At 46.2% G+C, this 23,664-nt stretch overlaps 5 protein-coding genes across 7 annotated transcripts; 2 read left to right on the forward strand and 3 right to left on the reverse strand.

Moving 5' to 3' along the window:
- Nucleotides 1-593: 593 nt before the first annotated feature.
- Nucleotides 594-2,008, reverse strand: otulina (OTU deubiquitinase with linear linkage specificity a). The gene is made up of 3 exons (XM_058059764.2): nt 1,681-2,008; nt 1,397-1,518; nt 594-1,107 (listed from the first exon to the last, which is right to left on the reverse strand). The coding sequence occupies exons 1-3, from the start codon at nt 1,792-1,794 to the stop codon at nt 690-692; spliced, it is 654 nt and encodes a 217-aa protein (XP_057915747.2). The 5' UTR covers nt 1,795-2,008; the 3' UTR covers nt 594-689.
- Nucleotides 2,009-3,090: 1,082 nt separating this feature from the next.
- Nucleotides 3,091-9,301, forward strand: LOC131108591 (activin receptor type-2B-like). The gene is made up of 11 exons (XM_058059693.2): nt 3,091-3,402; nt 4,695-4,902; nt 4,995-5,101; nt 5,179-5,327; nt 5,401-5,544; nt 5,613-5,756; nt 5,836-5,984; nt 6,058-6,172; nt 6,232-6,370; nt 6,433-6,563; nt 6,656-9,301. The coding sequence occupies exons 1-11, from the start codon at nt 3,348-3,350 to the stop codon at nt 6,866-6,868; spliced, it is 1,554 nt and encodes a 517-aa protein (XP_057915676.2). The 5' UTR covers nt 3,091-3,347; the 3' UTR covers nt 6,869-9,301.
- On the reverse strand, nt 4,587-17,171 carry LOC131108584 (5'-AMP-activated protein kinase subunit gamma-2-like). The gene is made up of 20 exons (XM_078792317.1): nt 17,034-17,171; nt 15,589-15,642; nt 15,350-15,537; nt 15,170-15,282; nt 14,900-15,093; nt 14,179-14,233; nt 13,997-14,106; nt 12,051-12,132; nt 11,921-11,979; nt 11,802-11,847; nt 11,681-11,735; nt 11,481-11,607; nt 10,862-11,027; nt 10,751-10,788; nt 10,539-10,685; nt 10,369-10,462; nt 7,961-10,296; nt 6,450-6,551; nt 5,124-6,186; nt 4,587-5,042 (listed from the first exon to the last, which is right to left on the reverse strand). Exons 1-17 carry the CDS (start codon nt 17,118-17,120, stop codon nt 9,659-9,661), a joined length of 2,253 nt encoding a protein of 750 aa, XP_078648443.1. The 5' UTR covers nt 17,121-17,171; the 3' UTR covers nt 4,587-5,042; nt 5,124-6,186; nt 6,450-6,551; nt 7,961-9,658.
- A 497-nt stretch (nt 17,172-17,668) lies between these two features.
- On the forward strand, nt 17,669-20,477 carry LOC131108589 (zinc finger Y-chromosomal protein 1-like). Its single transcript, XM_058059689.2, has 4 exons — nt 17,669-17,831; nt 18,294-18,479; nt 18,554-18,826; nt 18,904-20,477. The coding sequence occupies exons 2-4, from the start codon at nt 18,317-18,319 to the stop codon at nt 20,232-20,234; spliced, it is 1,767 nt and encodes a 588-aa protein (XP_057915672.2). The 5' UTR covers nt 17,669-17,831; nt 18,294-18,316; the 3' UTR covers nt 20,235-20,477.
- On the reverse strand, nt 20,195-23,662 carry chodl (chondrolectin). Of its 3 annotated transcripts, none has more exons than XM_058059726.2 (8): nt 23,534-23,662; nt 21,958-22,133; nt 21,732-21,889; nt 21,124-21,281; nt 20,996-21,046; nt 20,870-20,929; nt 20,707-20,803; nt 20,195-20,638 (listed from the first exon to the last, which is right to left on the reverse strand). In XM_058059726.2, the coding sequence occupies exons 2-8, from the start codon at nt 22,087-22,089 to the stop codon at nt 20,557-20,559; spliced, it is 738 nt and encodes a 245-aa protein (XP_057915709.2). In that variant the 5' UTR covers nt 22,090-22,133; nt 23,534-23,662; the 3' UTR covers nt 20,195-20,556. The 3 variants fall into 3 exon arrangements, with proteins under 3 accessions (XP_057915709.2, XP_078648445.1, XP_057915708.2); XM_078792319.1 differs by lacking the exon at nt 23,534-23,662 and adding an exon at nt 22,916-22,925; XM_058059725.2 differs by lacking the exon at nt 23,534-23,662 and adding an exon at nt 22,435-22,877.
- Between the last annotated feature and the right edge of the window lie 2 nt (nt 23,663-23,664).

A 23,664-nucleotide genomic window follows, 5' to 3' on the forward strand; every position in this document is an offset into this window, starting at 1 on the left:
TAGTAAAACTGTGAAAATACGGCATCTAGTGGCTATAACAGGGATTACATGCTGGTGATTTTTTTCATCATTGCTCAATGCGTCGTAAAACTGTGAAAATACGCCATCTAGTGGCTGTAGCAGGGATTACATCCTGGTGAGTGTAATGTTCATCACTAAGGCGCAGATACTATGCAATACGCCCCCAGTGGCCATAAGCAGTATTACATCCTAATGAGTGTAATGTTTTTATGTAATCTAATAAATTGCGTTTAAATATAGGGTTTTATGTTCAAAATAATGTGTAAATTATTATTATTAACCAAACAGCAGCAGTTCTGTATATAGAGGATCTTTGTTAAGTTCCTCCATAAAAATATAAAGGATGTTAAACTAGCTTTTTTGCAGTTGGTCCTTAAAAAAAAACAGCAGAGCACTCCTGTCATTTTGAGGATCTTTGACTAGTTTTATACAGTTTATACTTTCAGTGGACGGAATTTACAGTTAAATTGTGTAGTTTTGTGTAAATTGTGTAAGTCTAAGAACTGCACAGACACAAGACTCAGGTGTTGTGCAACAGTGTGATTTTAATATTCTTTATAAAAGATTTATAAATCACTTTACAGTTCTATATTTGGATACAAAAGTGGCTAAATATATTAACAATATGGGCCCAAATATATATTATTTACCATTGTACATAACAAGAATTAAAGGTTCTTCAGTTCTTCTATGTGCTCCATCAGCTCCAAAGGCAGTCCCATCTCCAAAACGAGATCCCTGCATCGCTGCAGCAGCTCACTGAAGCCACCTCCACAAGCGGTTGAGTTTGTGTTACACGCGGAATGCGACGTTTGTGACCTGAGATGAGACTCTGTGTCCATTTGTTCTGTTCGCTTGCAGCAGTCGCTTTTGCGGCAGCCCTCTGCTGGGCCCGCCTGCTGCACCACCTCCAGGTCCTCCATGTTCTCCGACACGTCGTCCACGCTAGGATGCGAGATCTCCATTTCTTTCTTGACTTGCTCTACGATAGATCGTTCGTGCTGTGACACACGCTGCAGGAGGTCTTTGATCGAGACGGGGACGAGCTGGTCTGGATGCTGGATTTGGTACCAGCTTCCAATCGCACTGTGATGTGATGCAAGACAGAAGTGTGATGTGGGACGTGTGTGTGTGTGTGATGCCGTCGAAATGTGATCATTTGTGCATTATTGTTTTTATTTCAGTTACCTTCACAAGGTATGACGCCACCATTTTGTATTTATTGTAATGTAATCAGAAAATGCTACCTCTCCCCCCCCTCCTCTCAGAGTTGGTACGTGCCTCCACTCCTCTAAAGAATTATCTATGTTTTCGAGGCTTAGAGAGCTAGCCAATAATGTTTTGATTAAAAGTCAGTGAAACCAGTAACATTTACCTTATAATTCCTCGAAGTCGACCAACAGCCACAGTCCTAGCCGCTCCTTCCCTGAAGCCTTCTCTGAAGCCCACAGACAGTGAAGCATCTTCCCCGGCATCAGCACCGTCCACATAACCATCCTAACCGGCAGCAAAATCATGTCAGAAATCAAATATAACACATAAATATTAAATATATGTATAAATAATAGTCAAACTACATCTACTGTTTACAAGAGGGATGCTACGTTAGCAATGCTAGCGAAGCAGCTAGCAAAGTGAACGTAAAGTATAGCTTCTTACCCTGATTCTTTTCTTCATACTGGACTCCCATTCTTTACTCGAAACTTCAAGTTCGTCCGCGGTTTCGTCAAAAACATCGTCCTCGATTTTAGACGCAGCTTTAACCCAAGACATTGTTGTGAGTTTAGCATAAGTAGCATGAGTTGTCGGAGACGGGACTTCTTCGTCTGTCCTGGTGTCTTACCGCCAACACCGCCACCTGTTGGAGTGACTGATACATCGCAGTCAGAAGTCACCCGTTGAAAAGCCTGCAGGGGGCGCCAAAGCCACGGCATGAAACAGAACCGTCATTGCAAACAGCTGGAACTGCCAAACCACAGCCTCGTCATGTGAATGATGCTCAAAACACAACAGAAATAATCACGTATTTGCAAAGCGGTTGCCCTGAGGTGTGATTCAATGTCGAAATCGAGGATTTTCTGTAACTGCAACTGGTCATCTTGGCCTCTCAAGCACATCAGGCCTCCTCCCTTTTCATGTGCAAAGGTTTACCTCCATTTGTGATCATTTACTTATCTGCTCAGCAATAGCCGCAGTGTGTGTGTGTGTGTGTGTGTGTGTGTGTGTGTAATGCGGCAGAATGAAGAGGGTTCACATGAGGAGACATGCACTGCAGAGACTAATCCACATGTGTGATGTATAGCATGAACACAAAATGGGAGGGGCTGCCATTGTCCCTATCTGACCGCCGTGTGTGTGTGTGTGTGTGTGTATGGAAGCTGCTTTGATGTTGTAGCATTCCGCTGACATGGATGTGCATGTGCAACTGCTTACGCTGCTTCTTAAGAGATAATTAGATCCCAAAAGAAATGAGAAAAAACAAGCAAACAAATTACATGTATAATTATTACCCCACACTCTAATCCGACACTTGCAATTCCGCAAACCGGGTTACCTGGGAATTCCAGATGGAAATTAGCGAAAGGAGGGACCGACTTCCTGAAAAGGTTCTCAATAAGCTTGATTTTTACATACTAAACCACTTAGTTTCGACAAAAGTACAATTGTGCTATTGTCTGATAAACATTTAGCAATAGTCTCGCTTATTAGCATACCAATAGGGAGTGAAACATGCTGATTATTAGCATGTTCAAAATGCTTATGAATATATAAACAAATGAGGCTAATGCTAAATGTTTACTATCATGTTCACATGTGAGTGCACATGCTATTAAAATTTGAGCATGCTAAAAACATTCAGCAATAGCCCCACTTTTTTAATAAACATTTAGCATTGGAAACGCTTGTCCCGCTCAGCTGTCAACATGCTAATAAACATTTAGCCTTACTTGTACTCTCATTGAACGTCAAGTAAGGTGACTGTGAGCTTTACTTTGAAAACGGAAGTAACTGTATGCACTGTCGTTGAGCTTGACTAACTTCCGGTCCGTTTGTCCCCAGCAACCCTGGCCACTGAGCGCGTAACACTCGAAGAGGGAGCGTGCGGGCTGGTGGGCCGTGAGGGGTGCAGTCAAGGCCTCCAGTCCAGTCCGGACCGGAACCGAAGGAACCGGATGGACCCCCAAAGGGCGAGAACTTGCCTCCCGTAACGCGTGAGGGTCTGCAGAAGGAGCAGACTAGGATACGCGCGTGCACACACACACACACAAACACGCATACACACACACGCGCGCGTCTGGAAGTGTGTTCCAGTGGTGGAGAGGAAGATGAGGCGGCGGAACCGAGCTTTGATGATTCTCCTGATGGGAACTTTGAGTGCAGGTTGGTACAGCACGGGTTATGCTCATTGTTCTCGTGGTTCCGTTTGTGTGCGTGAATGTGTATGTGTATATGTATGTGTGTGCAGAATGTTGAACAAAGGTTTGGGAAGCAGAGGGAATATTTTGGGGTGTGTGTGTGTGTGTGTGTGTGTGGCTCGTATTGAACCACCATCAGAACCACCAGCACTATTCCTCAGGAGCTATTGTCTGCACGTGCCTGGGCGAACACCAACAATCCCTATGTAATAATCCACACGTGCACCGGAAGTGATCAGTAGTTGATGTGATCGATGATGCTAGCTTGTTAGCTATGTGCTACAACAACAAGTTTGTGTAGATGTGACAGATGGAGTTGTTTAGGGGGGGCGGGGGTGTTTTTTTTTTTGCACACAATGTGGTTTGGAGTGGTGGACGTGGAGGGATGGGGTGGGTTGGGGGGGGGCGTGGGCTCATTCATGTGTTCCAGAGGGTTCCTCTACAAACTCATCACATGTCTTTGCATTTCACGTTGACCTATGACCTGCCTAATATATGCACACATACTTAAGACGTGCCTGCCTGTGACCTATGACCTTTGCGATGTGCAGCTGCTTTGCATGATAAAGTTGCTCATTTGCATGTTGCTCCATGGCACGGGTCAGAGGTCGCCCACGTTCACACAGTGCAGATGTGTGATGTCATTGTGGTGGCGAGACGGCAGCTGTCGCCGTGGCGATCCCGTCCGCTCAGCTGTGTTGTCTGTGCGGGGGTCAAAGGTCGTGGGAAACTTGTCTAGCGTTCATTGGCAATTTCGACATGAAAAGTTGTTTGCTAGCATAAACTTCAATGTCTTTAGCTATTGCTATTGTTAGCTAGCATGAATTCCGACATTAAACATTAATAGCTAGCATTACTTCTAACATGAAATGTTAGCTAGCATTAATTCATTAACATTACAAACATTAATAGCTAGCATTAATTCCAACATTAACCACTGTTAGTTAGCATTACTGCTAACATTAAACGTTGTTAGCTAGTGTTAATTCAATGCCAACATTAAACATGAATAGCTAATTAATTACAACATTAGCCATTGTTAGCAATATCTAATAACAAACATACATTCACTTGACTTGTTCTTAACGTTTGACTTGACTTAATTTTGATTTCATGACCTGTACCTTTTTGGGACTTGGTAACAATATGACATTGACCTGTGGCGTTGATTGATTGATTGATTGGTGATGACTTGCTACAGAAATGTTGACTTTATTGACTTGATTTAATATTGCCATGTTGCATTGACACCCACAGGTCTTACGGCTGGCCACGCCCCCACTAGAGAATGCCTCTACTACAACGTCAACTACGAGATGGAGCAGACCAACCAGAGCGGCGTGGAGCGCTGCGAGGGCGACGCCGACAAGCGCTCGCACTGTTACGCCTCCTGGACCAACGAGTCGGGTGCCATTGAGCTGGTGAAGAAAGGATGCTGGCTTGACGACTTCAACTGCTACGACCGGTAAAATGCACAGGGCAGGATGTTGTGGGAGTGGCTAAAAATAGCGTTCCGGGGCGTGTCTTAATGGTGGCCGTGATGTGACTCTTGTCCAGTGAGGAGTGCGTGTCCACAGAGGAGAGTCCTCAGGTCTTCTTCTGTTGCTGTGAGGGAAACATGTGTAACCGCAAGTTCACACACCTGCCCGATGCTGCCGCCCCACGTGAGTGTGTCGCCATACGCACCTGCGTGTATGGGTGTCGTAGCTCAGTACAATACAATTGTATGTATGTACTTCAGTCATCCAGGCTCCTGTCCCAAGCATCGGCGTGTTACAAGTCATCTTTTACTGCCTGCTGCCCGTCACCATGCTGTCAGTCATTCTGCTCGCCACCGTTTGGATGTACCACCACCGTAAACCTCCTTATGGACACGTGGACATCACAGAGGTACATACACATTCAAGCATAAAATGTGGTAGTCGCAGCTTCTTCAAAATAAAAGCATGCGTTTGTCCTCCAGGACCCTGTTCCTCCGCCTGCCTCCCCCCTGCCAGCGCTTAAGCCGCTGCAGTTGCTTGAGGTGAAAGCCAGGGGGCGCTTTGGCTGTGTCTGGAAGGCCCAAATAATGAACGACTTTGTGGCTGTCAAGGTGTTCCCTATCCAGGTAGGTGGAACGCCATGCGTTGTGCAGGTTTGTCACATGCGGGTTCATGCAGAGATGTCATCTTACAGAACAAAAGGTCCTGGCAGAATGAGCGAGAGGTGTTCACCACCGCAGGAATGAAGCATGAAAACATTCTGAGGTTCATCGGCGCCGAGCAGCGAGGACGCCATCTGGAGGCGGAACTGTGGCTCATCACAGAGTTCCATGAGCGGGTGAGGGTGGGCGGCGGTGGGAGAACAGGTGACGAAGTTGTAACAAAGGCACTGACAGGCGTTGGCAAATGTCCCGCAGGGTTCGTTGTGCGATTTCCTGAAGGCGAACGTCATCAGCTGGTTGGAGTTGTGTCACATCGGGGGGTCCATGGCGTGCGGTCTGGCGTACCTGCACGAAGATGTACCTCGAATCAAAGGCGAAGGAGCCAAACCCGCCATCGCCCACAGGTGTGCCCCATCACCTTTGCTCCAAACCATCCTGGCATGCATGACCTTTGACTTTTGTCTGAATGTGCATCAGGGACTTCAAGAGCAAGAACATCCTGTTGCGTTCAGACCTCACCGCCGTCATCGGAGATTTCGGCCTCGCGGTGCCCTTTGAGTCAGGAACGCCGCCCGGAGAGACGCACGGACAGGTGAGACGCCCGCCCTCAAACAGGAAGAGCTCGTCACTAAAATGTGTGCATATGCACAGGTGGGGACATGGCGCTACATGGCTCCTGAGGTTCTAGAAGGCGCCATCAACTTCCAGCGGGACGCCTTTCTGAGGATCGACATGTATGCTTTGGGTCTAGTCCTGTGGGAGCTGCTGACACGCTGCAAAGCCGCCGATGGTAAGCTCCGCCCACAACATGCATTCAATGAAAAGCAAGTCGCATTAAAGTGTGTTTGTTAGGCCCAGCAGGCGAGTACCTGCTGCCGTTTGAGGAGGAAGTGGGTCAGCATCCGTCACTGGAGGACCTTCAGGAAGTTGTCGTCCACAAGAAGCTGAGGCCGGCCTTCAAAGACGTTTGGCTGAAACACAATGTGAGTATTCATGAAAAGTATCACAATGTCTTACAGACGAAGTACCACCTCACTACCTCCACTAATACATTTGTTAACTCCGCCCATTTCAGGGTCTCTACCATGTGTGCGAAACAGTGTCGGAATGTTGGGACCACGACGCTGAGGCCCGACTATCGGCCGGCTGCGTCCACGAACGCATGGGTCAAGTGAGTCGTCTCACTTGCGTAGCCCCACCCACCTCCTCCTCCTCCTCGTTGTCGTCTGTCCCTCCAGTTGCAATGGTAACCAATATGGACCTCCCGGCCAAAGAGTCCACCATGTGAGCAGCAACACTAGACACACATACACCTGTTCAGGTCCGACTCAGTGAATGATCTCCAGGTACCTCAGCGTTTTCTTTTCTTTTTCTCCTGTCTCTGACGTGGGTGTCTACATGCAGCCTCGTTGCCTAGCAACCAGCACCAGCAACACCTCAGAGTGACAGTTCTAACTCTTAAACAGGAAGTGATGTCACAGTGATGCTGCATTTACCTTTTACCAAGCCCCGCCCTGCAGTTACAGTTGTTAGGCTCTTCAGATGACACCAGGAAGTAAATGCACAAGAGATAAAGATGCCAAAACAAATGTAAACTAACACGCAAAGGAGTCAGAGAACAACGTTGAAGCTTGGCAAGTCTCCATTTACTTTTAAAAAGTAAAATATAACCTACTATATATGAGACACGACATTCAGTTGTAAAAAAGTTAGCCAACTAGCTAACACATAACAATATGTACTAGTTAGTTTTACTCCAGTTAGCTTCACATCTTTACTCGTGATTCGTCAGTTGAGACCCGGAAGTAATGCACAAGCGATAAAAATGCCAAAACAAATGTAAACTAACACACAAAGGAGTAAAAGAACAACGTTAAAGCTTGGCAAGTCTCCATTTACTTTAAAAAAGTAAAATATAACCTACTATATATGAGACACGGCATTCAGTTGTACAAAGATAGCTAACGTTAACCAACTAGCTAACACATAACAAAATGTACTAGCTAGTTTTACTCCAGTTAGCTTCACATCTTTACTCGTGATTCGTCAGTTGGCACCCGGAAGTAATGCACAAGAGATAAAGATGCCAAAACAAATGTAAACTAACACACAAAAGGAGTCAGAGAACAACGTTAAAGCTTGGCAAGGCTACATTTAAAGTTAAATATACCTACTATATATGAGACACGACATTCAGTTGTAAAGCTAGCAAACGTTAGCTAACTAGCTAACACATAACATACTAGCTAGTTTTACTCCAGTTAGCTCCACAACTTTACTCTTTACCGTTTTCGGGATAATAACTACATTTCTTACCTTGGAATGTTGATTTTGGTGGGATTTCACTGACAGCAAAATAGCAAAAAAAAAATATACAAACCTGTAACAGCGTCCATTGAATTAAATCAAGCGCCGCCGGAACAGCCTTTTCGGTGCTCGTCTGGGATTTGACGGGGAGAATGTGGCTTCGCGAAAGGTCCATTTTGACTGGTTGTAAAAGTCTGAAGTGGGCGGGGTCATGCTACATACATAACGATTGATTGGCTGACAGCGACAAAACTTCTCAGGTAAACTCGGTGTGGAAGGCGGGGCTACCAGACTGTGAAATAGGAGGGCGGGACTTATCTGAGGGTGCTTAAAGCCTACTGGCTGTTTTTTCTATATATATATACATATATATATAATATACACACACACACACTGCCATTGTGTTGTTCCTTCTTTTGACAACTCATCAGTCAGGGTGAAAGGTTAAAGGTCATCAGTCACCTGACCACTTTATGTCTACCTCGTTTCCTCATGTTTAACACTTAAAAGGGTCTGCTCCCACAGAACCAGGCCAACTCTTTGAAGATTCCGAGATAAATACTGGACCGTGTTCCTTTTTAATGTGCATTTATTAAAACACAACAATGTGAACCTCAGTACAGCAGAAATACCTCAGATGAATTTTGTACGTGTTATTTATTTTCGTTTTAATTGAAAAGTGATCCACACTGTAAAAAGTTATAATCCCTCTTCATGCTCCTCTCCTGCTCCTTGTGTGTCGTCCTGATCAAAACATCACAAAATCTGCAATAATTATTATTTTTTTTAGTAAAATGACACACAAACAGGTTATTTACCAGGTTGTGACCTCATAAAAACTACGTGTGCTGCTAATGTTTGATGAAGCGTTCCCCCTCCACTGTCATGTAGCATGTAGCTTTGTTAGCAGTTAGGCAGTGACGGCAAAAACAATACTGATCTTGACGCATACAAGTGCACCTCATCACATAGGGGCTTCCTGCAGCGCTGATGACTACGGCATGCAGACGGCCGCCATCTTGGCGCTCAAAAACTCCAGAATATATTACTGTTATAATGGAACGTTCAACAATGTGCACTTCCTGTTGTAAAGTGGATGTTTGTGAACTGATGGACTGTGACGTAGATGATTCATGTGGAAAGTAGGAGTTATTACATATTTTTAAATTGTACTTTTTAGAGATGAAACAAAAAAAAACTTCGTATTGTATTAAAGTGTGAATGTGTGTGTGCGTGTGCGTACTTCTCTTCCTCTACTCAGTGCCAACATGAATGTAGTTTTGTCACACACAAAAATGGAACAAGGGAAATGAATTATTTAGATTTTTGTATGTGGATATAAGTGAATAATAAATTGTTGTGATATTTAATGGTTGTGTTCTTCGCATTTCAGTTGCATTGTGGGTAACAAAAAGGGCCGCCAGCAGCTTTCGAGAAGTGAATGTGCACGACAAGGATAGCCAAGAGAATAAAATCTAGATTAATACGAATAGAAACATCATAAAAGACATCATCGTTTTCACTGACTTAACATCAAACCGCTAACTTCCTGATTGTTCACGTGTTCCATAGCAACAAAGTTATATATGATTTCATATATTAAAATATTTTGTGTATGATTTATAAATATACATATACACCAGACTAATTAGCCGCTATGCTATGTTGTTCTTTAAAAACAGCTGCCTGTTGTCATTAACGCTTAGTGAGACAACATTCCCAGAGGGCGGGTCAATCATCTGTCACTCAAAGTTCACCTCAACTGATGATGTCACAACTCCTCCCCCTTATCTTCCTCTTCTTCTACTCCCTCCGTCACCTCCTCGTCTCCTTCTTGCGTCACTTCCTCCCCATCTTCCTCATCCTGCTTCTCTTCCCCTCCTCCCTCTGTTACCTCCTCTGACTCCTCCTCCCCCCTCCTTCCTTCTTGTGTCACATCCTCTGTCAGGTCGTCAGTCTCCTCCGTCATTTCCTCTCCTCCCTCCTCCACTTTCTCCACTATCCTCGCATCTCCTGCCTCAGTCACCTCCTCACCCTTGTCTCCCCCTTCTTCCGTTACCTCCTCATCACTCCCTCCTTTTCCTTCTCCTGTCTCCTCCTCCGGCATCACTCCGTGCCCTTCTTCTTCTTCTATCACCTCCTCCTGGCTCCCTTCTTTTGTCACCTCCTCACCCTTTACATCTTCAACTACCTCCGTCACCTCCTCTACACTCAATTCTTTCTCTGTCACCGCCTCCCCGTGATCTCCTCCGTCTGTCATCTCCTCCTCTCTCTCTGTCTCCCCCTGCTGGCAGTTAGCATTTTTGGCCCTGTAGTCAGTCTGCTCCTGGTCTTCCTCAAGGTCCTGGTCCTGGTTTGTAGAATCCAAAGCAGTGTGAGACGGGAAAGCGTCCTCATTCCTGAGCACACCTGAACACAACAAACATCGTCACCATGACAACACACAATATAAAGGAGGCCTGTTAAGAGGATGTTGTTCACCAGCAGGAGTTAGAATGAGCGCTTGAAGGATGTCCGATAATGACACAATGCCAACAATTCGAGACTCTTCATCGACGACGACCAGCCTGTGAACCTGAACACGGAAGTGGACGCTTAGCGTGAGTCTACTTCCTGTTTCTGAAGGACAAACATTCGAAAGGCGAAGTCACCTCGGCTTTTACGATACGGTCCACGATGGTCTCCAGCGTCTCCATCCTGTTGCACTTCATGACGCCTTCAAAGTACTGCGACCTGTGTCTCAACGCCTGCGTCACCGTCACGTCCAAGTCGTTGTATGTCTTCTCGGCGGCCAGATTCTGAGAAAAAAAAAAAGTTCGCCAATGGAGTCTTGTCTTCGCCAGCATCATAACACTTTACTCACAATGACGTCAAACTTGGAGTAGATGTCCACTACTTGACCTGCGTATACACAAAATATGACATGAGGGTGTAGAAGGACACAAAAAGCATGAGATATCAGTTTGGTGGTTACCATGGTGATTGACAACGGGTAGGGCGGAGACTCTGCGATGCGTGAAGACGGAAAGAGCGGTGATGAGGGGCGTGTCCGGGTGGATGAAGGCGATATTGTCGTAAGTTCCCACGTGAAGTTCCTCCAATGTCTTCTTCATGAAGCCAGGCATGGGCATCTCACACACCTGACCAGCAGGGGGCGTATTTTCATTCATTTTCTACCGCTTTTTCCTCATGAGGGTCGCGGTGGATGCTGGAGTCTATCCCAGCTGTCTTCGGGCGAGAGGCGGGGTACACCCTGGACTGGTCGCCAGCCAGCCAATCACAGGGCACATATAGACAAACAACCATTCACACTCACATTCATACCTATGGACAAATTTGGAGTCGCTAATTAACCTAGCATGTTTTTGGAATGTGGGAGGAAACCGGAGTACCCGGAGAAAACCCACGCATGCACGGGGAGAACATGCAAACTCCACACAGAGATGGCCGAGGGTGGAATTGAACCCTGGTCCTCCTAGCTGTGAGGTCTGCGTGCTAACCACTCGACCGGGGGGCGTATTTATGTTATTAAAAAGAAAACATGAGTAGAATACAATGCTGCCCTCTGCTGGTAAGACAGGTGCAATACTCACAAAAAGCTGCAGGAACTTGAGGATCCTCTTATGGGTCAGGATGTAGAGCGCGTTGCCGCTCAGAGGATCGATGACTGGAAGACGATGTATCTTGTTGCGGATTAACGACGACACTGCTTCGAAAATACTGAAGAAGAACACTTATGAAGATGTCCTTCACACACACACACACACACACACACATAGAGATATAGGGCTACCTGGCATCAGGTGAAATGTGGACCAGAGGTTTGAAGGTCTCTTGAAGGTACAGTTCTATCAACATGGACCAAAGTCAGCATTCTACACATAGAAATAGAAATACTAGATAAAGACACCAACCTCTCCAGGTCTCTATCTTGTGTTCTTCTAGCTCGTAAATCTGAACCTGAAATAAAACACACTTATTAGTTGTTGCAGTCATGTGTGTGTGTGTGTGTGTGTGTGTGTGTGTGTGTTACCATAGGGGATTTGTAGTATCTGGTGAGGATGTTGATGAAGTCTGTGATCGTCAACATTCCTGAAAGAGACAACAACACAGTGTGTTGACACAATGTGTGTGTGTGTGTGTGTGTGTGTGTGTGTGCTTACCAACAAAACTTTGCTTCTTCGTTTCCCACAAAGGAGCAGCTCGCACTCCATTCGCTACCAGAGCGAAGAAGGCTTTCTTCACCTGCAACACAAACGTGGATACAGCTGTCAGTCAAGTGTCATTCATGAGCCAATCACATGTGTCAGTCATCCATCAGTGACTTGTCAGTCATCGGTCAGTTATGTGTCAGTCATGTACCTGTCAAGTGTGACTAATACGCCAATCACTTGTCAGTCATCCATCAGTTACGTGTCAGTCATGTACCTGTCAAGTGTGACTAATACGCCAATCACATGTCAGTCATCCATCAGTTACGTGTCAGTCATGTACCTGTCAAGTGTTACTCATCTGCCAATCACGTCAGTCATCGTCAGTTACGTGTCAGTCATGTACCTGTCAAGTGTCACTCATTCATCAATCACATGTCAGTCATCCATCAGTTACGTGTCAGTCATGTACCTGTCAAGTGTCACTCATCTGCCAATCACGTCAGTCATCGTCAGTTACGTGTCAGTCATGTACCTGTCAAGTGTCACTCATCCGCCAATCACATGTCCGTCATCCATCAGTTACGTGTCAGTCATGTATCTGTCAAGTGTCACTCATCCGCCAATCACGTGTCAGTCATCCATCAGTGACTTGTCACTCATCCGCCAATCCCGTGTCAGTCATGTACCTGTCAAGTGTGACTCATCCGCCAATCACATGTCAGTCATCCATCAGTGACTTGTCACTCATCCGCCAATCACGTGTCAGTCATGTACCTGTCAAATGTGACTCATCCGCCAATCACATGTCAGTCATCCATCAGTGACTTGTCAGTCATCGGTCAGTTACGTGTCAGTCATGTACCTGTCAAGTGTGACTAATCCACCAATCACATGTCAGTCATCCATCAGTTACGTGTCAGTCATGTACCTGTCAAGTGTCACTCATCCGCCAATCACGTGTCAGTCATCTATCAGTCATCAGTCAGTTACGTGTCAGTCAGGTACCAATCATCTGCCAATCACATGTCAGTCATCCATCAGTTACGTGTCAGTCATGTATCTGTCAAGTGTCACTAATCTGCCAATCACATGTCAGTCATGTATCGGTCAAGTGTCACTCATCCGCCAATCACATGTCAGTCATCCATCAGTGACTTGTCACTCATCCGCCAATCACGTGTCAGTCATGTACCTGTCAAGTGTCACTCATCCGCCAATCACGTGTCAGTCATCCATCAGTCATCGGTCAGTTATGTGTCAGTCATGTACCTGTCAAGTGTCACTCATCTGCCAATCACATGTCCGTCATCCATCAGTTATGTGTCAGTCATGTACCTGTCAAGTGTCACTCATCCGCCAATCACATGTCAGTCATGTATCGGTCAAGTGTCACTCATCCGCCAATCACATGTCAGTCATCCATCAGTTACGTGTCAGTCATGTACCTGTCAAGTGTCACTCATCCGCCAATCACGTGTCAGTCATCCATCAGTCATCGGTCAGTTACGTGTCAGTCATGTACCTGTCAAGTGTCACTCATCTGCCAATCACATGTCAGTCATCCATCAGTTATGTGTCAGTCATGTACCTGTCAAATGTCACTCATCTGCCAATCACGTGTCAGTCATCCATCAGTTACGTGTCAGTCATGTACCTGTCAAGTGTCACTCATCCGCCAATCACATGTCAGTCATCCATCAGTTACGTGTCAGTCATGTATCTGTCAAGTGTCACTAATCTGCCAATCACATGTCAGTCATCCATCAGTTATGTGTCAGTCATGTACCTGTCAAGTGTCACTCATCCGCCAATCACATGTCAGTCATCTGTCAGTTATGTGTCAGTCATGTACCTGTCAAGTGTCCCTCAAGTGTCAGTCATGTATCATGACAGGTCTGTCACGCGTCACCAACCTGTTAAGTCAGTCTGGTGTCAACGTGAGTGGCAGGTGTCACCTGTAGCGTGGTGTCAAAGACGACCAATTTGGAGCTGGTGGGAATGATGTCGTAACACTTGTGACACTTCATGAAGCGCATATAGATGTCCCTCTCGGAGTCGGCACACGCTAAGAAGACACAGACGCACGCTTTCATAGACATGTTGATAAATTAGCTACATATTCAATGACCAATCTTACCGCCATCGTCGCCGTCCGGGGGGCGGCGCTCTGACTCACCAGAAACCTCCACCTGCTTGAGTATTAACATTTTTAGTTTACATCTTGATTCGACATAAAGTGTGAAAAGAATAGGAACAACATCAGAGGCGCTAGCAGACTGGATGTTTGGGAAGTGCTGTGATCTTCCGGTGCTGCTAGGATGTCCTCGCCACCCACTGATTAAATCAAGTCGTGCTCTTTTTTTTTTAAAAAAACTCGATCTTACACACTGTGACGTTATACTGGCAACATTTCCTTCTTATGAATAATATCATAATAGCATTACATAAGAGGAATGCTACTATTTAGCATGCGAGTCATCACTGATAAAGTGACGTTAGCTAGCACCAACCTCACAGTCGTCGTTCATTTTCTCTCTATGTATCTTCTTTTTAAGACCTCTCACGTCAACGTTTGCTTTAAAAGATGTAATGACGGTAAAAAAAAAAAAGCTCACGGCTCCATCTTCACTCTCCACCCGGCTCAGTGGAGCTGATATGCCGCTAAAACGCCTCGTCACTTGTCGGTAAAGATCGTGGCTCCGTGTCAGGTGGAGTCAAGGTATACGACCTAACATTGACTACATCCGGGTTTTTGCAATAAGAGCGTAAACACACATATGCTATATCCGGTTTTCACAATAAAAGCAGACTTACTGTATATGTCACAAATTCGCCATTTTAGAGTGTAGCTTTCACACCTGAAGTGATTGTGAAACCAGAACTGTTGGTGGTAGCCGACAAGAGGAGGAGAAGTGTTGCCCGGTGTCAGGAGGTGAGGAGAAGGAACGCAGCCTCCTGGTTTCTGGACGCCTCGGTTCCGTCAGGTACGTCTCCAGATGGAAAGCAGGAGGAGACGGAGCAGGAGGAGGAGGTGGGGAGGAGATGGTGTAGGCTGGTTGGGAATGGACGGAGGAAGAGATTGGAAATAAATGTGAGTGGTCACATGACCATCGGCTTCAAACACACACCTCTCGCCTTGCTCCTCTTGTTGCGTGAGAACAGTTTCATACTAATGGGGGAGGGAGATGGTTGCTGGTTTGATTCCCTGGAGGCTGACCTGAAGATCCCACTGAAGCTCAACCTAACACAAACATAATTTCTCAGGATATTTCATGATGCCGTCAGCTGTCAATCACATATGTGGTCACCTGCGTAGAGGTTTGGGCGGAGACTCTGCAGCCTGGAAGGGGAAGCTGCTCTTCGCTGAGGTGGGACTCGTCCTGGAGGCGGAGCTTGCTGCCGGAGCCGAGCGGGGACTGCTTGGTCTGCTAACCCGGTGGAAGAGGCTCCTGGTGGGGCTGGGGTCCCCCTGAAGGTCGAGAGGACACGACACAACCTGGTCACATGACCAGCTAATTAATGACATCATTGTTAAAAGTACTTTTACCTTCAGGACTTTGTCCCTCTCGTCCAGGAAAGACATTCCAAACACGCTGAGATCCTAACAAAGGAATTTAGGAGTGTCATGTCAACATCCAAAGGTGAAAGGTCACACGTGCTTGGTGCATCACAAAAACAAAATGGACGTTTTTGTGGCAGGGTGAGTCCGCGACATCTTTCTTTTGGTCATTCATTCATTCATTTTCTACCGCTGGAGCCTATCCCAGCTGTCTTCATGCGAGAGGCGGGGTACACCCTGGACTGGTGGCCAGCCAGCCAATCACAGGGCACATATAGACAAACAACCATTCACACTCACATTCATACCTATGGACAATTTAGAGTCGCTAATTAACCTAGCATGTTTTTGGAGAACATGCAAACTCCACACAGAGATTACAGAGGGTGGAATCGAACTCGGGTCTCCTAGCTGTGAGGCCTTTTCTTTTTAATATTTTTATTCTCATAACATTATATATTTTTCCGCATCTGGTGTTAAAATTATAATTTTATTCTTTGTTTTTCATTACATTTAAATACATTATGTATTTATTTAATATTTTTGTGTATTCTTTTTAGTAATATTGCATTATTCTCATAAAATTACCACTTTTTCTCAATAGGTTACAACTTTTTTTTCAATATTTTGACTTTATTTTTGTAAAATTATGGTAATTTTTTGTAGTTTTCTTGTTAAATGATATTTAATGATAACATGAGTCTATAGTCAATGATACCACAATATGAGAAGATACCATGAGAGCCTAGAAAGTCAACTAAAGGGAAGCCATCGAAAGTCTTAACTGATGATGTAAAAAAAAAAAGGTTACCTTCTTGTCGTCAGTCTGCCGTCGAGTGTTCATCTCTCTTCATATCACTCTCACTTCTCTCTCACCGTCTTCATCTGATTGGTCCACCAGACCCAATCCCACGCAAGCTGCTACCACAATGTGTGTTTGCATGTATTTTGTTTAAGTCCGGCGTACGCATTCAAGTCAAAAAAGTTCATCAGCGATGTCAAAACCGGCTGTGAGCGACCCCCACCATGTACGGAGGAGGGCTCCTGACATCTCCCTGCAGGACGCTTTCAGGGTCAAAAAGATGAGATAAGAACGCGGTGACTGCACAACAAACAGTCGCCTGTCAGACAAGATGGAGGGCAGATTATGTTGTTGATGGTGGCACAGGTGCTGATGGTGTTTACCATTTCTGACCTGTTAAGTATGACCTTTGAACTCTGACATGTTTGTTCTCACAGAGTCAGCATGTTGATGTTGTCACCAAAAGAACACACACACCAGCGCTTCCCACCAAATGTGACATGTGACCTATCCGATCTAACAAGACCACGCCCCTTTAGTTCCCGGGAATGCCGTGTAGTAAACAGCCAAGTCAACATCTAGCCACTCGGAACCTTGCAGAGTTTTAAAACAGTTGTCATGTGTCACTCACAGGCACCAGGAGTCTGAGCGGCCTCCTCCTCTTCCTCCTATCTTCCTCCTCTTGCTCCTTCTCTGCGCCGCTCGCCATCATCTTCATCGGTCCCACACTTAAGTTCCGAGTACGTCCTCACGGCTTAAAAACATCCACAGAAGAAAAAAGAGTTGCTGAGAGTCCACAAACTGCGTGACAGGAAGTAGCGTTCACAACCATCAAGTGACAGACAGGAGTGCAAGATGCAGCTTTGGACCGGAGGAGATATGGGACTACTACTGTTACTATGACTACCGTTTCTGTTGTCATGACGACTGCAGCCTGGACTGTTCCTGCTCCGCGTGCTGATACTGGGAGACCAGCTGTTAGCTCCAAGTGGATCACATCATCTGCCAATCATCCAACACGAGCACCTTTAACTTCCTGTTGCCACACCTTATCATGTAGACTAATACCGGCAGTTCTTTTTTTTCACCACTAGAGGGAGATATAACAAAAGCCACGTGTGTAGTCAAGAAGCTCGTAGAAGTCGTACAAATATTCAAATATAAAGTTATAGTTTAAATAAGATGAAGTTAAGTACATTTTCTCTCTCTCTTTTGTCCATTGTTATCCAGTTTGTCTCCGCATGGGGGCGCAAGTACCAACTTGAAAGACTACATTTCCGGAATGAAGAAGAAGAACGCTTCCGGTGTGGCCTGGTGTCCTCCATGCAAGATTTCTTAGTTTGGGGCAATATTTTCAATTATTTGTGATTCTAATATTGAGAGTTTTAATATTTTGCCGTCCTACGTCGTCCGGCTGCTTATTAAAGAGGTAAATATGTCTTTCATCTTCGTATTATTGCTTTCTTCTTTCAAACGGATGCTGCTGTTAGCATGGAGTTAGCTTACAGGTGACGTTTTACACTACTTTGAAGCCATTGTGTTGTTTTCTAAGTAGCGGTTCGGTTTTGACTAGATTAGATATGAAAGCGCTAAACAAGTTAATGTATTATTATGATTTTTCAACGCTTTCAAATTCTCGAATCACATTTTAAGTTTATACGGTGAGAGTAAAACGATTTAGGGTCACGTGATACAACGTGACGTGGATTCAGCGTTCCAAATGATGGGTTTATGGACATTGTCATGATGCGTTCAAGTGTCTTGAATTTTTGTCTGTGTCTTTCATACATAAATTAATACATACTTTTGTGTATAGTGTATGTTTTAGAACATGTTAAAGCAAAATAAAATATTTTAAGGTTGAGTATTGGTATCTGCTGTTCTCCTGGAGGAGACGAGCTGTGCATCCTCCACATGAGAGACGAGGAGGTGATGCGATGGAAGGAGGTGGCCTGCCAGTGGGAGCCTCAAGTGGGCTGGACCAGCGAGGTGGCCTGTCAGATCGATGCCGTTGAGAGTCGGGATGTCGCCATCCAGGTGGACCTGCTGACTCAGCAGCTCGGCTGGCGACACACAGGTGAGACACATCACACGGGTACTCAAATCCGTCAACTTACTTCCTTTTAAACATCCTTGCGTCCTCGCTCGCAGGTGCATCTGGCGTGCCGGTTCAGTGTTCAGCGCTTCAATCTGACAGACAAAATGGCGGGGAAGTGCGCAGGAGTAAAGTCATTCGAAATGGCATCAAACAGCAGACACCATCACTCCCCGTCCCGTCCTGTACCTCGCCGCAGCTGTCCAGCACGCGACCGCAGAGGATACGGCGTCCTCCAAAGTGGCGAGAAGACCTACTGACGCCGACCGAGGTCCCATCTAGTGATATGGCAGCAGAGGAAGAAACCACGCAGACGCCATCCGAGGCAGGTGAGGAAGTGGTGTTGAACTTTGAACTCCAGCTGCAGCCCCCCCCAATGGCGTGGCGTGTCTTGTCTTCTCGCCAGGCGTGTTAGCGGTGGTGAAGCTGGAGGACGAAAGCAGCGTGTGCGACGTGTGCGGACAAGTGATGAAGAACAAGTCCAGCCTGGCCCGACATTCGTTTATCCACACGGGCGAGAAACCGTTTGCGTGTCACCTGTGCGAGCTGCGCTTCAATCGGCGTGATAATCTGCGACATCATGTCAGTCACGTACACCCGGACGGCGTCGCCAGGCGGGAGAAGCATCGTCCGAAGCAGACTTGGCTTTGCGACGTGTGCGGAAAGACGTTCCGCTGCAGGTCGGCGCTCAAGACGCACGAGGTCATCCACTTAGGGGTCAAACCTCACAGCTGCGACCTGTGCCCCAAGGCCTACATGCGCATCAACGACCTGGAGCACCACAAGAAGACAGTGCACGAGGACAGCGGCGAGCAGACGCGGCGATCCGGCTCACTGCTCTGCGACTTCTGCGGCAAGGAGTTCAAGTTCCGGTCGCAGCTGGCCGCTCACCTGCAAACGCATACGGACGAGCGCCCGCACCTGTGCGACGTCTGCGGACGCAAGTTCTGTCGCCAGTCCCAGCTGGAGCGCCACAAGCTCCTCCTCCATCCCGACGGCGGCGAGAATGGCACTTCTGCGGAAGGGATGCCTTGCGAAGTGTGCGGCAGGAGGTTCAAGACCGAAGCGCTCCTCACCACCCACGCCCGTGTCCACACGGGCGACAAACCCTTCCACTGTGGCTTGTGTCTGCGTCGGTTTGTGCGTGCCGCCTGCCTAAAGCAGCACCACATACGCGTGCACCTGAAAGTCGGACCGAGGGCGGCGGCCCAGCGGAGCCCACGCACGCCAAAAATATTCCCGTGTTCCATGTGCAGCAAGGTGTTTAAGTTCCAGTCCCTGCTGGCCAACCACGCCGCCGTGCACAGCGACGAGCGACCCCACGCCTGCGACATGTGCACCCGACGCTTCCGACGCCTCAGCCACCTCAAGAGACACCGACGAGTTGTCCACCATGACGGCGCCCGCCCGCCACAGACGTTCATCTGTCATATCTGCGGCAAGGATAAGAAGTGCCGGTCGCAGCTGGCTCGGCATATCATCATCCACACGGGCGAGCGACCTTTCGGCTGCGACATTTGCCACGCACGTTTCAATCGCCAAGGCAACCTGCAGCAGCACAAGAAGCGGATGCATGGCGTAGGGAAGCCGCGCGAAGACGAAGACATGCCCGTGCTGTTTGACGACCTCGATGGGGATGTTGTTGTTAGCTGCAAACAGGAAGAGATCGTAGCGAGTGATGCGGCTACGCCCCCTGACTTAAACTCCCTTACTTCCTGTACACTCAGTGATGCTTAAAGTTGTTGCAACTTTTTGCTTGAATTCCAAAGATTATTTTTTTCACCTAACAGTTGAAAACTCAGGAAGCTGATTGGCTGAAGCACTGAATGTTTTAATGAAGACACCACTTATCTCTTGCTGATCAATAACAAACCATGTCAGGACGTACATAAAACGTTAGCTTAATGTGCTGTCTTACTGATCGATAAAGATCAAATAAATAAAATAAAAAATGTCACCTTCACTCGTCACTAGTTTTGATTGATTAGCACAGACTCCACCTCCATTCACTTGATTGGTTCAAAGCGTGTTCGGCGGCGGCATTGATAGTCGGATGATGTCACGCCTCGATGACGTCAGCTTTGGGCGCCTTGGAGATCCACAGATTGGATTGTCTCACAGCCACCTTGGTGCGGGATGAGCTGTGGGAGGAGCCAAAGTATGATCACAGTCATACACACACACAGTGTGTGATCAATCAATCAATCACCTTCTGCTGAGCACGTGGAAACAACAACTCCCAGCAGCCACCAGGATGAGCAGCATGAGCGGAATGGTGGGGATGATGACATAGAGCAGCAATGTGCCTTTTAAGAGACAACATGATGAGTGGTTGCCATGGAAACCCTTCTCGCTGACTCAGGTGTGTTTACCTGAAGTTCCAGCCAAGGTGACCTGAGGTGGAAGCAGCTCACCACTACCCTGTGTTGCTTCTGTACACACATAAGGTATTATTCTACTTATAATATTTTAATATACTCTTAAGTATTTTGTCTTACCGGTGCCTTGCCCCTCAGCTGTGTTACTATGTTCCTCCCCAAGGTGGCGCTCTGACATCAACAAGCGAACGTGATTGGTTGAGACATAAAAGATGTGTAAAAATTGAATAAAAGATGATGGTAGGTACCTGGTGGGTATTTGCAGATGAAGTTGTGCTTCATGGTGCACCGGTCATCATTCCACTGGTAGAGATAGGCCCCGCCCACTCCAGGAAGTGCTGTCGGCTGGTGGTACATGACAACACAGGATTCTCCACCACAGGATGGCTCGTCAAAATACCAGTTCCTGTATCACCATCGTTTTTTTAATGAACATAAAATTATTAAAACTATTTTACAAAAATTTAAAAATATAGAATAAATGAGGGCAATTATTTAGAAAATTATACAGATTTTTTTTAATAGGGGTTTTTATGAATTTGATGGATTTCATTTACTATGAAAATTCATTTACGACATCTATAATATTATGATGGCATTACATAATACATGTTTAAAAAATATATATTATATAAAATATTATAAATTTAATAATCATATACATTTAATAATATTAAAATTATAATAAATATAAAATATAAAAATAAAATACAAGGAAAAATCCCTAAAATAATATAATATATATATATATATAAAATATATAAAGTGCTGTATTAACAGTAATAATTGCAATACTGTGGACAATATTACATGAGCTGAGCATAAAGGTGTGTAGTGCCGCAATTCTTGTCCTTACCTGAAAGACGCCATGCTGCCATCGGTCCACCTGTAGAGCTGCGGACAGGAAGTGACGCCATTGGGAGTTTTCTGGTCCTCACCGTCCACCCGAGTCAGACCGATCCAGAAGTCTCCATCTGCTATTCCAGTTCCACCCCCTGCTCCCGAGCGCAACTCCTGTAGGCGGGTGACACGGTGAGAAAGATGAAGAAGAGGAGGTGAGGGTGAAGTGCCGGCCATGTTACCTGCAGCAGGTGTTCGATGTGTTCCTGCTCGGAGGGACTTTCGATGCTGAGCAGCGAGCCGCCGTCCATGTGACACGCCAGCTCGGCCTCCCTGAAGGCCACGCGGCTCGAGACGTCATGGAAGTACGCCATCTTGTAGCAGGGATGCACGCCCTCGCCCAAACATACCGTCTGACCTGTCGGACAGACATCTGACCTCAGCGATGACATCATGATAATACGAGTGACATCATCAGCGCAAAAAAGAGAGACTGCAGATCTTCTTGCAGCAGCACACACATTAAGTGATTAGCTGCAGCGTCATCACTTTGCTCTACAACACACTCTTCTTCTAGTGTGTGTGTGTGTGTATTATAGATCTATGTATTCTAGACCTACACATGAATCCCATATATGAAATTAAAAATGCCGCAGTATTGAACATGTGACATGTTCATGACCTCTTGACCTGATTCCAGCAAAAGAATTTGAACTCACCACTCATCACCCGTGCTCCGTGGACTACCTTGACCGCAACAATGCCCAGGATCCACAGCCTCATCAGGTTGAGTATCATCTTTTTTTTAGTGGGGGGGTATGTGAGCAGTAGATTTCAAAATAAAAGTGTCTTTCCCTCCATGCCGTGCTGCGTTCTTCTCCCTGCTCTTCTTCAGTGTGGGGAGGCTCTTCCACTGCTGCTCACAATGATGACCCCGCCCCCTTCAAGGAGCACCGCCCCCCCTTCATTGAGCCCTTGGGGGCCACATACGCCCACGCTTCACTTATCTAATTCATTTAGTGGACAGCTGAGGCGCTAATCAATAACGCTCCTTCACATGCACGCATCAAGAATGACATCATCGTGATGCAAAGCTAGTCAGAAGTGCCTTGTCAGGAAGTTCCTTGGCATAATTCTAAAGGAATGCAGAAAGAAAGATTTTTAAAATTATGACAAAAAATTTTAAAAGATTTTACTTACTTGTTTCACCTCGTTCATCGCCATTCACACACACACACACACACACACACACACACACACACACACACACACTAATGACTAGTTATAGATGTTCCCTGCATTGATCTGGTGCAAGCGGCTGATCGTCTCCCGGCAAAGAAACACACACCACTTACTGAGTAACACACACACACACACACACACACAGAACAGGAAGTGGTGAAGATGAAAGGAAGAATATTAAACAAGTAGGATCAGGTGGTCATGTTATAACCATAATGACTGTTGTCATAGTTACAGGCAGCAGAGTCAAGACCGTTTGTGTGTGTTAATGTAGATTGATTTTCACATCTCAGACAGTCTCAGCTAACACACACACACGCACGCACACACACACCTCATCAATTCATGTTTAAGGGATTGAAACAAACTGCATTGATCTGTGTGTGTTAGACAAAACATTGTGTGATGGATTGACACTTTACTGCTTAATGTGTGTGCGTGCGCTTGCATTTGTGCACTTATTTGTGCATTTACACACACACACACACACACAGAGATTTGTCTCAGCCCCCAAATCTAAAACACTGTTTAAAAGAGAACACCATGATGAAGGAATAAGTGTAACTGGTGACTTACCAAATGCAGAGGTTGGTCATGTGACCAAAACAAGCCAGTAGCATCAGTGGGGGAGGGGCCTAACCCGTGTGACGCCCATCGGTTGACTCTGGTCTGCTCCGGATGGGTTAGCTGCAGGTCCGATGAAATCA

This window comes from Doryrhamphus excisus, linkage group LG7, assembly GCF_037039965.1.
Source record: "Doryrhamphus excisus strain RoL-2023G ecotype Guam linkage group LG7, RoL_Dexc_Guam_v1.1, whole genome shotgun sequence".
Lineage (NCBI taxonomy): Eukaryota > Metazoa > Chordata > Actinopteri > Syngnathiformes > Syngnathidae > Doryrhamphus > Doryrhamphus excisus.

Bases quoted from the DNA above. Each gene is read 5' to 3' on its own strand.
- LOC131108584 (XM_078792317.1), bottom strand. From the start codon at position 17,120: ATGAAGATGATGGCGAGCGGCGCAGAGAAGGAGCAAGAGGAGGAAGAT. The intron at 11,848-11,920 runs GTAACACACACA...GTTTTATTTCAG, and splicing joins GATACTACAAATCCCCTATG to GTTCAGATTTACGAGCTAGA. The intron at 11,028-11,480 runs GTGAGTATTGCA...CCTGCTGGTCAG, and splicing joins TCAAGTTCCTGCAGCTTTTT to GTGTGTGAGATGCCCATGCC.
- LOC131108589 (XM_058059689.2), top strand. From the start codon at position 18,317: ATGAGAGACGAGGAGGTGATGCGATGGAAGGAGGTGGCCTGCCAGTGG. The intron at 18,480-18,553 runs GTGAGACACATC...CCTCGCTCGCAG, and splicing joins GCTCGGCTGGCGACACACAG to GTGCATCTGGCGTGCCGGTT. The intron at 18,827-18,903 runs GTGAGGAAGTGG...TCTTCTCGCCAG, and splicing joins GCAGACGCCATCCGAGGCAG to GCGTGTTAGCGGTGGTGAAG.
- chodl (XM_058059725.2), bottom strand. From the start codon at position 22,513: ATGATACTCAACCTGATGAGGCTGTGGATCCTGGGCATTGTTGCGGTC. The intron at 20,804-20,869 runs GTAAACACACCT...GTCTCTTAAAAG, and splicing joins CACCTTGGCTGGAACTTCAG to GCACATTGCTGCTCTATGTC. The intron at 20,639-20,706 runs GTGATTGATTGA...CTCCTCCCACAG, and splicing joins TTCCACGTGCTCAGCAGAAG to CTCATCCCGCACCAAGGTGG.
- otulina (XM_058059764.2), bottom strand. From the start codon at position 1,794: ATGTCTTGGGTTAAAGCTGCGTCTAAAATCGAGGACGATGTTTTTGAC. The intron at 1,519-1,680 runs GTAAGAAGCTAT...GCTGCCGGTTAG, and splicing joins GTATGAAGAAAAGAATCAGG to GATGGTTATGTGGACGGTGC. The intron at 1,108-1,396 runs GTAAATGTTACT...ATCACATCACAG, and splicing joins CGACTTCGAGGAATTATAAG to TGCGATTGGAAGCTGGTACC.
- LOC131108591 (XM_058059693.2), top strand. From the start codon at position 3,348: ATGAGGCGGCGGAACCGAGCTTTGATGATTCTCCTGATGGGAACTTTG. The intron at 5,102-5,178 runs GTGAGTGTGTCG...TATGTACTTCAG, and splicing joins GCCCGATGCTGCCGCCCCAC to TCATCCAGGCTCCTGTCCCA. The intron at 6,564-6,655 runs GTGAGTATTCAT...CGCCCATTTCAG, and splicing joins ACGTTTGGCTGAAACACAAT to GGTCTCTACCATGTGTGCGA.